Source organism: Oncorhynchus mykiss, chromosome 12 (assembly GCF_013265735.2).
Source record: "Oncorhynchus mykiss isolate Arlee chromosome 12, USDA_OmykA_1.1, whole genome shotgun sequence".
Lineage (NCBI taxonomy): Eukaryota > Metazoa > Chordata > Actinopteri > Salmoniformes > Salmonidae > Oncorhynchus > Oncorhynchus mykiss.
In genome coordinates, this window is record NC_048576.1 from 67,975,046 (window position 1) to 67,990,068 (window position 15,023).

At 41.1% G+C, this 15,023-nt stretch overlaps 1 protein-coding gene across 1 annotated transcript; it reads right to left on the bottom strand.

The window, feature by feature from the left end:
- Positions 1-12,676: 12,676 nt before the first annotated feature.
- On the bottom strand, positions 12,677-14,820 carry LOC100305288 (eukaryotic translation initiation factor 1B). The gene is given in 4 exon segments (NM_001165193.2): positions 12,677-13,305; positions 13,448-13,549; positions 13,631-13,794; positions 14,765-14,820. Coding segments are annotated over 4 exon segments (342 nt in total). The 5' UTR covers positions 14,796-14,820; the 3' UTR covers positions 12,677-13,260.
- Between the last annotated feature and the right edge of the window lie 203 nt (positions 14,821-15,023).

A 15,023-nucleotide genomic window follows, 5' to 3' on the forward strand; every position in this document is an offset into this window, starting at 1 on the left:
TCCTGCGTGTGAATTTACAAATTGACTGAATGTGTTTCTCTCAATGTCCGGGAAAAATCCAGTCCTTTTCAAATCCCACCCCAGGGGAGTATATTTCTGGGTTCTGTGACACTGTAAAGTCCATGGAGAATAAGAGCACCTCCTCCCAGCTGCCCACTGCACGCAGGTTAGGAAACACTGTCACCACCAATAAATCTGTGATAATTGAGAATTTCAACAAGCATTTTTCTACGGCTGGCCATGCTTTCCACCTGGCTACCCCTACCCCGGTCAACAGCCCTGCGCCCCCCACAGCAACTCGCCCAAGCCTCCCCCATTTCTCCTTCATCCAAATCCAGATAGCTGATGTTCTGAAAGAGCTGCAAAATCTGGACCCCTACAAATTAGCTGGGCTAGACAATCTGGACCCTCTATTTCTAAAATTATCCACCAAAATTGTTGCAACCCCTATTACTAGCCTGTTCAACCTTTTTTCGAATCGTCTGAGATCCCCAAAGATTGGAAAGCTGCCGTGGTCATCCTCCACTTCAAAGGGGGGAGACACTCTAGACTCAAACGGATACAGACCTATATCCATCCTGCCCTTCCTTTCTAAGGTCTTTGAAAGCCAAGTTAACAAACAGATCACTGACCATTTCGAATCCCACCGTACCTTCTCCGCTATGCAATCTGGTTTCCGAGCTGGTCATGGGTGCACCTCAGCCATGCTCAAGGTCCTAAACAATATCATAAACGCCATCAATAAGAGACAATACTGTGCAGCTGTATTCATCGACCTGGCCAAGGCTTTCAACTTTGTCAATCACCACATTCTCTCTTTCTCTCTTTCTCTCTCTCTCGGAGGACCTGAGCCCTAGGACCATGCCTCAGGACTACCTGACATGATGACTCCTTGCTGTCCCCAGTCCACCTGGCCATTCTGCTGCTCCAGTTTCAACTGTTCTGCCTTATTATTATTCGACCATGCTGGTCATTTATGAACATTTGAACATCTTGGCCATGTTCTGTTATAATCTACACCCGGCACAGCCAGAAGAGGACTGGCCACCCCACATAGCCTGGTTCCTCTCTAGGTTTCTTCCTAGGTTTTTGCCTTTCTAGGGAGTTTTTCCTAGCCACCATGCTTCTACACCTGCATTGCTTGCTGTTTGGGGTTTTAGGCTGGGTTTCTGTACAGCACTTTGAGATATCAGCTGATGTACGAAGGGCTACAGTGCCTTGCGAAAGTATTCGGCCCCCTTGAACTTTGCGACCTTTTGCCACATTTCAGGCTTCAAACATAAAGATATAAAACTGTATTTTTTTGTGAAGAATCAACAACAAGTGGGACACAATCATGAAGTGGAACGATATTTATTGGATATTTCAAACATTTTTAACAAATCAAAAACTGAAAAATTGGGCGTGCAAAATTATTCAACCCCCTTAAGTTAATACTTTGTAGCGCCACCTTTTGCTGCGATTACAGCTGTAAGTCGCTTGGGGTATGTCTCTATCAGTTTTGCACATCGAGAGACTGACATTTTTTCCCATTCCTCCTTGCAAAACAGCTCGAGCTCAGTGAGGTTGGATGGAGAGCATTTGTGAACAGCAGTTTTCAGTTCTTTCCACAGATTCTCGATTGGATTCAGGTCTGGACTTTGACTTGGCCATTCTAACACCTGGATATGTTTATTTTTGAACCATTCCATTGTAGATTTTGCTTTATGTTTTGGATCATTGTCTTGTTGGAAGACAAATCTCCATCCCAGTCTCAGGTCTTTTGCAGACTCCATCAGGTTTTCTTCCAGAATGGTCCTGTATTTGGCTCCATCCATCTTCCCATCAATTTTAACCATCTTCCCTGTCCCTGCTGAAGAAAAGCAGGCCCAAACCATGATGCTGCCACCACCATGTTTGACAGTGGGGATGGTGTGTTCAGGGTGATGAGCTGTGTTGCTTTTACGCAAAACATAACGTCTTGCATTGTTGCCAAAAAGTTCAATTTTGGTTTCATCTGACCAGAGCACCTTCTTCCACATGTTTGGTGTGTCTCCCAGGTGGCTTGCGGCAAACTTTAAACAACACTTTTTATGGATATCTTTAAGAAATGGCTTTCTTCTTGCCACTCTTCCATAAAGGCCAGATTTGTGCAATATACAACTGATTGTTGTCCTATGGACAGAGTCTCCCACCTCAGCTGCAGTTCATCCAGAGTGATCATGGGCCTCTTGGCTGCATCTCTAATCAGTCTTCTCCTTGTATGAGCTGAAAGTTTAGCGGGACGGCCAGGTCTTGGTAGATTTGCAGTGGTCTGATACTCCTTCCATTTCAATATTATCGCTTGCACAGTGCTCCTTGGGATGTTTAAAGCTTGGGAAATCTTTTTGTATCCAAATCCGGCTTTAAACTTCTTCACAACAGTATCTCGGACCTGCCTAGTGTGTTCCTTGTTCTTCATGATGCTCTCTGCGCTTTTAACGGACCTCTGAGACTATCACAGTGCAGGTGCATTTATACGGAGACTTGATTACACACAGGTGAATTGTATTTATCATCATTAGTCATTTAGGTCAACATTGGATCATTCAGAGATCCTCACTGAACTTCTGGAGAGAGTTTGCTGCACTGAAAGTAAAGGGGCTGAATAATTTTGCACGCCCAATTTTTCAGTTTTTGATTTGTTAAAAACGTTTGAAATATCCAATAAATGTCGTTCCACTTCATGATTGTGTCCCACTTGTTGTTGATTCTTCACAAAAAAATACAGTTTTATATCTTTATGTTTGAAGCCTGAAATGTGGCAAAAGGTCGCAAAGTTCAAGGGGGCCGAATACTTTCGCAAGGCACTGTATATAAATACATTTGATTTGATTTGATTTCAATTGTTATAATTATCACTCTGTAGTGACTTCTTAGTCGACCCCCACTTCCCCTTTTGTCTAACAAGCCGCGATGCCGGTTTAGCCCACTAGGGCACATTCCCCTATAATTTCTTGTAACCACAGTTTGTTTGTTTATGCATTTCTGTGAATTACTTAGTTAGTAATAAATAAATGATTTAAGACAATTGATGTATGGATGACTCATAGTGAAGACTGGGTTCGTGCAGATAACCAACAATTTACGACGTTTGGAATGAGACTAACGTAAGGTAAAGTAAATATTTCATTCATTTGAAGACTAATTGATCAGATAGAATATCTGAACAGTTATTTTAGGATAACCTTGTAATCTGAATATTTTTCCTTGGTGCCCCGACTTCCTAGTTAATTACAGTTACATGATTAATCAGTTGATCGCGTAATACTAATTACAGAGAATCTTTGATAAAACTATGTCTTCAATTTCATGATAGTAAAGACACGACACTGTGTTAACTAACCTCCGGGCGAGCTTCAATGCCATACAACTCTCCTTCCGTGGCCTCCAACTGCTCTTAAATGCAATTAAAACTAAATGCATGCTCTTCAACTGATCTCTTCCCACACCTGCCTGCCTGTCCAGCATTACTACTCTGTATGGTTCTGACTTAGAATATGTAGACAACTACAAATACCCAGGTGTCTGGTTAGACTGTAAACTCTCCTTCCAGACTCACATTAAGCATCTCCAATCCAAAATTAAATATAGAATCGGCTTCCTATTTTGCAACAAAGCATCCTTCACTCATGCTGCCAAACATACCCTCGTAAAACTGACTATCCTACCGATCCTCGACTTCGGCGATGTCATTTACAAAAAATCCTCCAACACTCTACTCAGCAAATTGGATGAAGTCTATCACAGTGCCATCCATTTTGTCACCAAAGCCCCATATACCACCCACCACTGCGACCTGTATGCTCTCGTTCGCAGGCCCTCGCTTCATATTCGTTGCCAAACCCACTGGCTCCAGGTCATCTATAAGTCTTTGCTAGGTAAAGCCCTGCCTTATCTCAGCTCACTGGTCACCATAGCAGCACCCACCCGAAGCACGCGCTCCAGCAGGTATATTTCACTGGTCACCCCCAAAGCCAATTCCCCCTTCCGCCGGCTTTCCTTCCAGTTCTCTGCTGCCAATGACTGGAACGAACTGCAAAAATCACTGAAGCTGGAGACTCATATCTCCCTCACTAGCTTTAAGCACCAGCTGTCAGAGCAGCTCACAGATCACTGCACCTGTACATACAGTGGGGCAAAAAAGTATTTTGTCAGCCACCAATTGTGCAAGTTCTCCCACTTAAAAAGATGAGAGAGGCCACCACAATTTGCAAATAAATTCATAAAAAATCCTACAATGTGATTTTCTGGATTTTTTTTCTCATTTTGTCTGTCATAGTTGAAGTGTACCTATGATGACAATTACAGGCCTCTCTCATCTTTTTAAGTGGGAGAACTTAGCCCATCTGTAAACAGCCCATCCAACTACCTCATCCCCATACTGTTATTTATTTTATTTATTTTGCTCCTTTGCATCGAGGTATCTCTACTTGCACACTCATCTTTTGCACATTTATCACTCCAGTGTTTAATTGCTATATTGTAATTTTTTGCCTCTATGGCCTATTCATTGCCTTACCTCCCTTATCCTACCTAATTTGCACACACTGTATATAGACTTTTTGTATTGTATTATTGACTGTATGTTTGTTTTTCCATGTGTAACTTTGTGTTGTAACTTCCCACATCCATCATCCATCTCTAGCACCCAGCTGAGTGATACTCTGCAGCCATTTTGTGTCACAATGCTCACCTCTGCCTTCTGCTATGACAGTGGAGAGGAGAGTAAGAGCCATTTTTTTCTGGCTCTACCTTGCACCCATCAAAACTCAGGTGTTGCTGTCACCTGTCCCCCAGGGAGTAGGGCTAGTGGAGCGGATAGAGGGAGGGGAGGGCAAAGGAATCAGGCCTAACTTACCTTGGGGATTTTATTAGGAATCTCTGAGGAGGGCTACATGTGAAGCCCTGTCTGGACTCATCAACCCTGGTCTGGCGTTCCCTGAAACAAATGGAACAAACACCTGTTCTGTCCCAACCTCAGTTCAGTTCAGCCTAGTTGTTAATACTCATGGAAGTATTTATGTGCATGCGCTTACATGTATGTAGCTGTCTGTCAGCCCGTCTGTGCTTCCTTCGCAAAACGATCAAGTTAAAATAGCCAGCATAGACTTTTTGACTCAAGCACTCAGCCAGCAACAGAGAATGTTACACAACTTTGTAAGACCTTTCAGGAGATGATCCCATTCATCAACGGAATGGCTACAAAGCACATCCACATATCGAGCTCAGTCCAAATCACAGTCTCTTGTGTTGCCATGGCACTAAGAGGCTTTGCACGGTGATGTTAGGGAATTCTGAATGTGGCTGGCAGTTTGGCCAGGCCACAATATTCCCAACAGAGGAACAGCTTTATTGTGTTGACAAGATCATGCATAAGATGCCAAATGCTTTTTCTTTGAGAAAAGAATCAAATGAACTCGGAGGGGAAAATAAGGCAAGACATGAAAGAGTACAACCACTCTGTTCTCTGTGTCCCTGGACTCCTCTGGCGTTTCTCACACTCTCTCCCTTTTGTCTTTGCCTGGCAAAAGCTGCAGATAGAGGATCTTTTCCCATCCCTATATATCATCATGAGACGTGAAGGATGAGAGCTGAGCAGAGCTGGTGAGAAGCATCTGTTTTTCGCCCCAACCCTGTTGACCAAAGAGTTAACCTATCTGAAGCCGCTGCACCATTGGGTTATCAACATCATCAACAATGCATCCTCATCAGCAGTTTCATCGTAATGATGGCATTAGTGTATACAAGGTGTATTTGTATTCTTAATACAGTAGAATCTACACTATTTATGCGTTCTTGCAGAGCATGTATTAGATAGATGATACACAGCTCAAAGTAAATCAGACACAGTCTGGATCACACAGCAGAGATCACAGGCGTAAGCCACTTAAAAGGACACATTTTTATCCGTGACAATTAAATATCAGATGGCTTTATCTTTTTCAAGCCAATTACCTTTGGTTTGAACCCAGCGGCCATGGCTGTGTAGTGTGCCGAACACTGATAATACCTAGATGAAAATCTGCTGGGACTGCTACTACCTTCCCAGCTCGAAACCCAGCCAGCCTTTCACGCTTAATGTCATTTAGCAGAACTATTTATCATTTATCAGAACTAGGATCTGTATCCGGAGGACTTCAGAATGCAAATCAAATACACTGTATGTGCATATCTTGACCATATACTGGATTTGATAGTGTAAGATGCCTACTAGATGACGAGACCAGATTATACATCTACAGTGTCAAAACAAGACTAATAGCAAGTCACTTGGTGAGTGTTTTTTAATGCTTGAATATTGGCGATACTGACCAAACTACGTCAGTGTGTATATTGTCACAACAGTTTAGTCCCACTCCTTCAGACTTCCTGCCACTCCCTTACAGCTAGAGGCGAGCCTGCTCACCCAACTCGTGGCACTCTCTGAACAGAGGGTTGAGACCTTTGGCCCTCAACATAGCAGCAAGCACCCTATGACTGGTAGTGGCCCTAGGAAACCAGCCAAATCACTGGTAAGTGTCACTCTCCTGTGACAAGCTACCTCTCTCCACATCAAAAAGTGTCCTGGTCAAGCATTTTTCAGAAAAAAATCTTAATGCCTCACACAAACACCTTGTAGCAGTCAATAACCCCAGAGCTAGCAAAACAAACTGGTCCTTGAGCTGGGTGACTTGTTTTGAGGCACGGACATCCACAATGTTGTTATTTTCAAGAACATGGTGTCACATTAAATGTAAGGGAAGGGACAGTTGGTGATGTGTGCATTCCTAATCTTCTCTCATTGATTGAGACATGTGGGTGTCCACCCCAAAGTGATGCATATCATTGCTGGATTACTTCATGGCGCAAAACAAATATTTAATTTATTCATGGAGCATTTTATAAATTCTTACGAACCCCCTGCAACTAGACATAGAAGTTTAGAAGATATGTGTTGTCTTTCCAGTTGGGAATTGAGGAAGTAAAGGTTGGTCAAAAATTCTCTGTGCTATACTTTACACTACCTACACTCTTAGAAAAAAAGGTTCTATCTAGAACCTCAAAGGATTCTTCGGCTGTCCCCATAGGAGAATCCTTTGAAGAACCCTTTTTGGTTCAAGGTAGAACCCTTTTGGATTCCATGAAGAACCCTTTCCACAGAAAGTTCTACCTGGAACCAAAAAGGCTTCTCCTATGCGGACAGCCGAAGTACCCCTTTTGGAACCCTTTTTTCTAAGAGGGTACTGTGTAACGGCTGAATGGAAGCATTCACCTATCACTGTCATTTTAAAGTGTAGCTATCTCTGACTGAGATCTGCTCATTTCTCCTCCTGGTAATTTCCATGTAAAGGACCCATGAGCACCAACATGTGAAGTTCATAGGAGTATATCAAATTTGGTGTCAAATGAAAGATAAGAGTCTATATTTAAGGGAAATTAAGGCATAGATACGTTTTTAAACATTTTTCCATCCAAAATATTAGGAATAAGCAAAAGCTTTTGATTTCAAAGATGGAAAAGTTTTTTTTTTTTTTTTTCTACTAAAAAAACTCTTAAAGGGTATTAGAAATGCATCAAAACAGAATAATGTTGAAGAAAAACACATGCCAATATTAATATTTAAATTTAGTTTTGCAGAAATTATTTTCCTTCTGTAAGCTTAAAAAATATTACCTAGTGTTTTGTCATTCTGTTACCAAAAACTCACATATCTTAAATATATTTTCACATTTCTATCTGATGAGGGAGGATTATGAAAGTACACAGAAGTAACTAGTAAAGGTAGACCTACCAATTCATTTGTGTTTTAACTGATTACAATTTTGTTATATAATTATTAAGTGATAACCAAATCTGTAACAGAGTGACCGAAAAATGAGTAATGGAATGATCGCAATTGAATTGGCCACAATGGGAAATCATAATAGTCACAAATCACATTTACAGTAGAGCACAGCACAGTACAGTAGAGCACACTAAAGTAGAGTACTGTAAAGTAAAAAAAAAAAAAAAAAATAGAGTAGAGTTCAGTACAGATTATTTCTTTTTTCAGTAGATTGAAGTTGAGTTTGGTTATAGATATATTTGATCAAGATGATTTTACAGATGATTTTGCCATTATCCATTAGCCTTTACATATGCTTCAATCGGGGAGTTTGACTATAAAACGACATATTTCTATATTTTCAGGGGGAATTGGCCATGTATAGACCCATAAACTGAATTAGTGTAATAACTTAACAAATATTTAATGTCAATAGGTTTTTTTAGTTTCTCTTGCACAACCTGGTTTATGTGAGTTTTGTTAAATAGTCACAAGGGTAGACCTGGTTTATCAGAGTATTGGGACATAGACACAGGAATAAACCTGGTTGGTATGAGTATTTGGGCTGAGATATGCAGGTGCAAATCTGGTTTATGTTAGTACTGGGACTCAGGTGCAGGGGGTAGACCTGGTTAACAGTTTAGGAGTAATCAGGCTTCAGCACATTTAGACCTGGCTTAGTTGACTAATTGTGTTCAAGCACAGGCGCAGACTTTGTGGGTATGTCAATTGGAGCTGAAGTTTTCACTTGGTCATTATGGGGTATAGTGTTTAGATAGATGAGGAACATGTTTTTATTTAGTCAATTTTAAAATAAGGCTATAAGGTAACCAAATAAGGAAAAAGGCAAGGGGTCTGAATACTTTCCTAATGCACTGTAGGTTACTGTTGGTGACTTGGGGAATACAGGCCTAAAGAAAGTGGGTAACAGGGCTGAGATTGGCAAGTAACAGGGATGAGGTATATTGGCATAGTGAGTAACAAATAGGGCATTTAGAGCTAGGATATGGGTGTATCTGTACATGATTGTATCAATATTAGGTTATTGGCATATGGGTGTTAGGGTTAGGGCATAGGGTGACAGGGCTGGGGTGTGTGAGTAATTGGGTTTAGATGTGTGGGTAAGTAGCTATACAGTGCTGTGGTATACAGTGCTGTAAAAAAAAAGTATTTGCCCCCTTTCTGATTTTGTCTATTTTTGATATTGAATGATCTTCAACCAAAAGCTAATATTAGATAATGGGAACCAGAGTTTACAACTAACAAAAAAAATGGTAAGTATTTTATTTATTTAATTAACAAAGTTATGCAGCATCCAATTCCCCTGTGTGGAAAAAGTAATTGCCCCCTTACACTCAATAACTGGTTGTGCCACCTTTAGCTGAAATGATTGCAATCAAATGCTTCTTGTAGTTGTTGATCAGTCTCTCACATCGCTGTGGAGGAATTTTGGCCCCCTTTTGCATGCAGAACGGGTTTAACTCAGCGACATTTATAGGTTTTCAAGCATGAACTGCTCGGTTCAAATCCTGCCACAAGATCTCAACTGGGATTAGGTCTGGATTTTCAACCTAATATTAGGTTTTGATTAAAGGTCGTGACCAAGAATAAAACATACTTTTATGTACATACTTTAAAAACGTATTTTTAAGCAATGTGGATAGTGGCATGCGCACTAGCATCAAAACAGCTTCCCAGTCAAAACAGTTTGCGCATATATAATGGTAACATTTTGTGAGGTTTTTCTTCGTTTTGGAATTTGGCAGCGGTTTTTGTGGCTATGTTGGCTACACACACAAAAATTATTGAGGCAAGTCGAAGTTCTGATTGATTTATTTTAATTCCTACTTTTTTTTACCCCCTTTTTCTAACCAATTTCATGGTATCCAATTGTTAGTTAGTTACTGTCTTGTCTCATCGCTACAACTCCCGTATGGACTCGAATCCAGAGTCTCTTTTTCTTGTTTTTCAAGAGCAGGTCTTTAGGGAATATTCGCCAAACTGAGTTCTACTAGGAGCAAACTGAACCTATGTATGCAGGCGCCTTTAGGACTGTGTGCACACATTGCCTTATGGTCATGGGACGAGAGCCGCTAATTATGATATCATATTTCTGACCTGATCCTATTTATTTAACAGATGATTGTTTTTGTTTAATTTGATATATCTTTATTTTTTTTACTCATTTGAAAGATTCCCCGTCCGTGGGCTTATGTTGAAAACGTACATGGCTCGAATGCAATGCAATTTGGTCTGCTATTTCTGGAGAAGTGCAAATATGAACTGTAAATTGGTTCCATGACATTTCTCTTTATATTGGATCTTTGTCCAGCTCCTGTGAAATGTTTGGATGTGCGTAAAACCCTCCATAGCCTAAGTTGCCTTGTCTGTATTATACGCCCACAGGGAGCAATTATGGTGCCTGTAACTGTATTTAGACATGTTGTTTCGTTTTTATTTGAATTTGATTAGAATTATACACTCTCTTCTTAGGCCTCATCAACAGCCTAGTGAATGTGATCTTGCTTATTGACTATGTTTATCATGTTCATGTCCAGACTGCAATTTACAGTAGGCCTAGGCCCTATGTCAGTGTGAATGCTATCAGATTAGATTTTGATCCATCAATGCATGTTAAAGGGAGTTCTTCCCCTCGTCTAGCGTCTATGTTTAACAATGTACAGTATTTCCATATTGAAGCAATGCATGGGGAAGGCTAACGAACTAACATTAGAATTGGAGTTGAAGACAACACAATACAGAGAAGACTGTAAATACACAACTGTATTTATCCATGGAGCACGTTCTGATTGGCCACTGAGGTGTCAAGCCTTGACATACCCACAACCACCGCCAGCTACTGAGCCCATAATTCCGGTTGTGAAAGCAAAAATATTTCAGACACACCCCAAACCTATAGCAACATCGCCAGTGCTAATGTTTACCATTGCGTTAGATTTGTTAAAACAGAGTCCCCCCCATGTTATATCACAGCTGACACCCCATTCTTTCTGCAAACATGGTTGAATCTTAATTCAGATTAGGTATTTAACCATTTTGGGAAAACGTGGTCACATAAAAACTGAGGGAGATTGTACAGTCATTCTGTTACCAAACTTTGCATCTGCACTGTTTGTCAAGTTAATGTGTTTTAGTACAATTTTCAGAGGCAATTGTTAAAAGTTTACTTCTGCATATAGGTGTACGGTTTGTTAAACTTTGCAATCAATGGTTTTTGCTTGTTTTACATTTTAAAGCGAGTCTCAGCATCACTCTTATCGTGGAATTGCCCTCCTTCTCCTACCCAACGCTGCATTCGTAACCAAGTGACAATTTACCACAATATACAACTGGGAAAAATCTACTTGAACGACCCTCCAACTGGCAATTACCAGTGGGAAACTCATCAATCATCCTGAGCATGCTGACCTCTGATATCACCTACAAAGGAAATAACCTCGATGACAGCATTTTCGGCAAATGCTAAAAAACATTTATAAAAAGCAATTCATTAGGTTTTTTAACACTATCATTTGTTTACAAGTGAATAGCTGTACTTTCAGTTCATGGTTTACACAGCTTGTTAGCCATTAGCATTTCTCAACGAGTTCAAAGCACATGAATGCATCCAACTGGCATTTATGACTTCCCAACAGTTGAATTCCCACCTGGTTACGAATGCAGCATAACACACTGGAAAGGCCCTGGAGTCTTCGATTTGACTAAGTGTAGAACATGTGAAACCCAAAGCAGTTTAAAATTATGGATAGGGAAAATGTTGAAATTACAGCAACAACTATTTGTAACGAGTACTGAATCTGGCATTGATTAGAGTCTATTTTAAAAACAAAAGATTGAAACTCTGCTGTTATAGTGCCCCCAAGTGAGAATGCATAGTATAACAGTACGTTGGTTTGGCGTATTTGAGCTGCGTCATGCAGTCTGGCGCTGTCAGGTCCAAACAGCATCACATGACAGAAATATAGCATTGACTATTTACCAAGCTGTGTGCAGTGTTTGAAACTGCACCATTAGGATTTCTCATTGTCTTAACTGTTTTCTTTACACATACAAATCTGAGAAAACCAACTGGTCCAAAATGTCTCCCATGGGTCTTCCCATTGTCATATTTTTTTTTTTACAAAGGACTGAGAACATGCAGGAAACAAATGATTTAAAGCAGTGATAGAATAACTGGCTTGGTACGCGTTCAAAGGAATGGTGCGAGGTAAGGACAGATTGGGTAGATGGTAGACCTCTTGTTAGATACCATCAGTTCATTTGATGCTATCTGCACAGCCACAGAGGAAAAAGTAGTTCCATGCAGCACTAGCATTTCCCACATAAATAGGAGCAGGGGTGGAGACACTGTCAGTGCGATGCTGTGTGGCTATTCTAACATGTAGCTTTTGGGAAGTTTTCTCCAACACTGCACCCATATTTATCATGTATCAAATGCCCCCCCCCTACATATGTTGAGTCAAGACCTGAGCCCGCATGAACAGCCATATCGTTCTCCCAACCTAAGTGGAGACACTAGCTGAACCTGTGGCATGTAGCGGTTCACTTCCAGCCCATACTGCTTTTCCTTTTTACATTTAGCAGAAGTTCTAATCCAGTGAGTGCATTCAAAGGGCGGTAAACATCAACACTAGTATGCAAAGGCACTCACCACGTACGGCCCTATTCTCTACAAGACACCAAGTCCTGTACAATATGCAGTTGGCTTTTTGCAACACGTCAATATTGACCAAATCATATCTTGGTATGGTCCCTTCAATTTGTATGCATAGTGTACTGTCATTGCAAACCCAGCTATGATTAAATAATTGTACCTCAAAACAAGATGTAAATTTCAAATATTTATTGAATAAAATGTGGAATTGTATAAACAAGTCTCCCCCACTCACTTTTCAGTTGGTAGCCCAGCATCAATCCTAACATGGCTGACTTTTTCAAAGGAAGAAGCACAACCTTGTAGATGGGGCTGCGATGATCAGAACTTCAGCAACACTCTGCTGTAACATGGACGTATGCAGCCCCACAAAACATTGGAACTGCAGTTAAGTGCTTCTCCCCAAACTGAACCACCCTTATCTATTCTAACCAACCCCCCCAACCACAACAGGATTCCGCATGAGGTGGCGGTTGATCATTTTATTGAAACTTGTACAAAACAAAAAGAGTTACATGGAATTGTGCCCTTCACACAGCAAACTAAAAAAATGTAAGGAAAAAACTAAATCACCACTCATCCCACATCTGTCAAGCCGTTTGTCCATGTTTGCACTGGACTGCTCCCGTATGAGGGGGGAGTTAAACTGGTAGTAAAAAGTCTCAATTCAGAGGTAATCATTATCTTAAAGGGGGTGCGGTGATTGCAGCACGGGGGAGGGAAGTATCACAACCAGGGGAGAGAGGGCTGCTGAGAGCTTCTAGAATCCGTGGACCTTGAGCTGCTCCTCTTTCGCCAGGCCAATCTGGAAGTGGGATGAGGGCAGAAGAGACAGTCACACAAAGGAACTTTGAACTCCAGTCACAGAACATTTACAGACAGGGGCTTTTCTATGAGAGCCATCTGTAGGGGCCATGTGCTAAAGCAGGGACAAGAGTCAAACCTACCTCAATCAGAAACGTGCAGATATTCTTGCGCTGGTCACCTTGCAGCTGAATCACTTCCCCATACTCTGGGTGCTCAATCACTGTCCCATTGCAGGCAAATTTCTGTTGACAAAGCAGAACTAGTCAAACAAGACATGGAACTTTTTTAGTTTACCACCTAGTGTAAACCCTGCCATAACATACCTTCTTAAAGGCCTTGACTAGCTTCTTCTTATCATAGTCAATGGCTATGCCCTGGACCGTGGTCAGAGTCTTCCTGCCGTTACGCTGCTGGATTCTTATGTGGATGTAGTCGTCAGTCCCAGATGGGAGTCGGTCATTACCCTTAGTTGCATCAGCAAATGGGTCTGTGGGGAGAACACCATTTTAAAACAAACCACACTGCAGTTCAAAACAATCAGTCATGTAAGATCACAAGGAAGCAACCTAAAGTGATAACTAAAATGGCAGTGGTATGTTTGACCTAGCTAACAAAAGATCCAGGCCGATGAACTGGTGACGTAACGTTTTAGCCACGAGGCTCAGGCCCAAGCAAAACCCTGCACAGATGTTTGTCAGCAAATTACATGGAATATGGGATTAACGTTAGAGGGGGGGAAAAAAATAAAATCTATGAGTGGGCGGCTAATCTGCTCAAACCTAGATTTATTCGGAATATTTAGTGAGATTAGATTAGTGACATGGGAGAAAGTAAAATGCCCTAGCCCAGATAGAAAATCAATCCGGGAAAACAAGCAGAAATTTCGAAAGGACGTAATGAAATGTTAGAGAAGCCCACAATTCAGCGGGGCTACATTATTTGATCTGGCCATTTACTTTACCCTTAAAATAGTTTACGCTTCACCCCAAAAGGCCTTCCCGGCAGGGTCGTATTACATACAAAGGCAAAAATTCTACATTTATACTCGGTCCATTGTTGATAGCTAGTGCCAGAAAGACAACCGACAGTAAGAACGAGTTACACTCCCAAATCGGTATTGTACATTGATCAATGTAGCCACAATAGACTCGTTTGATATACCGGCTACAAATCCGCGTTCGGGCCTAAAAAAAAAGGAAGTGAACTTCGGCCTAGTTGAAGTCTGATGGATATTGGCCAACATTTGCAAAAAAAGAAAAAGCTATTAATAACATATTTTCAATCGAGAGGGAATGTTCTCTATAAATAACTAGGATGTTTCATGAACATATAAAAATCAAAACGATATATTTAGTTGGGACGCCGTCAAAATTCTTACAAATGCTAGCTAACGTTAGCAACAGCCCTTCCCCCACTTTTCCGACCCCGCTTTAGCCGAGATGGTTGAAATGTCTTACCGAAAGTTTGGAGGTTCTGGATAGCGGACATACGATAAGATTTCCTTTCCTTTCGGATAATAACTGGTTAGCGATAGACTGGTCTGCTTAATTTATTTTTCTTTCCTTTGACTCTTCCGTTTCACTGGGACGACGTTTTAGTCAGCTGAAAGGCTCTCACAAAATGGAGATTGTTTAGCTTGCAAAGTAGAAAACAACCCTTTATAGCGCCTCCCCGCACGTAAGGACGTGCATCACGCCACACCCTATTTTACTGGAA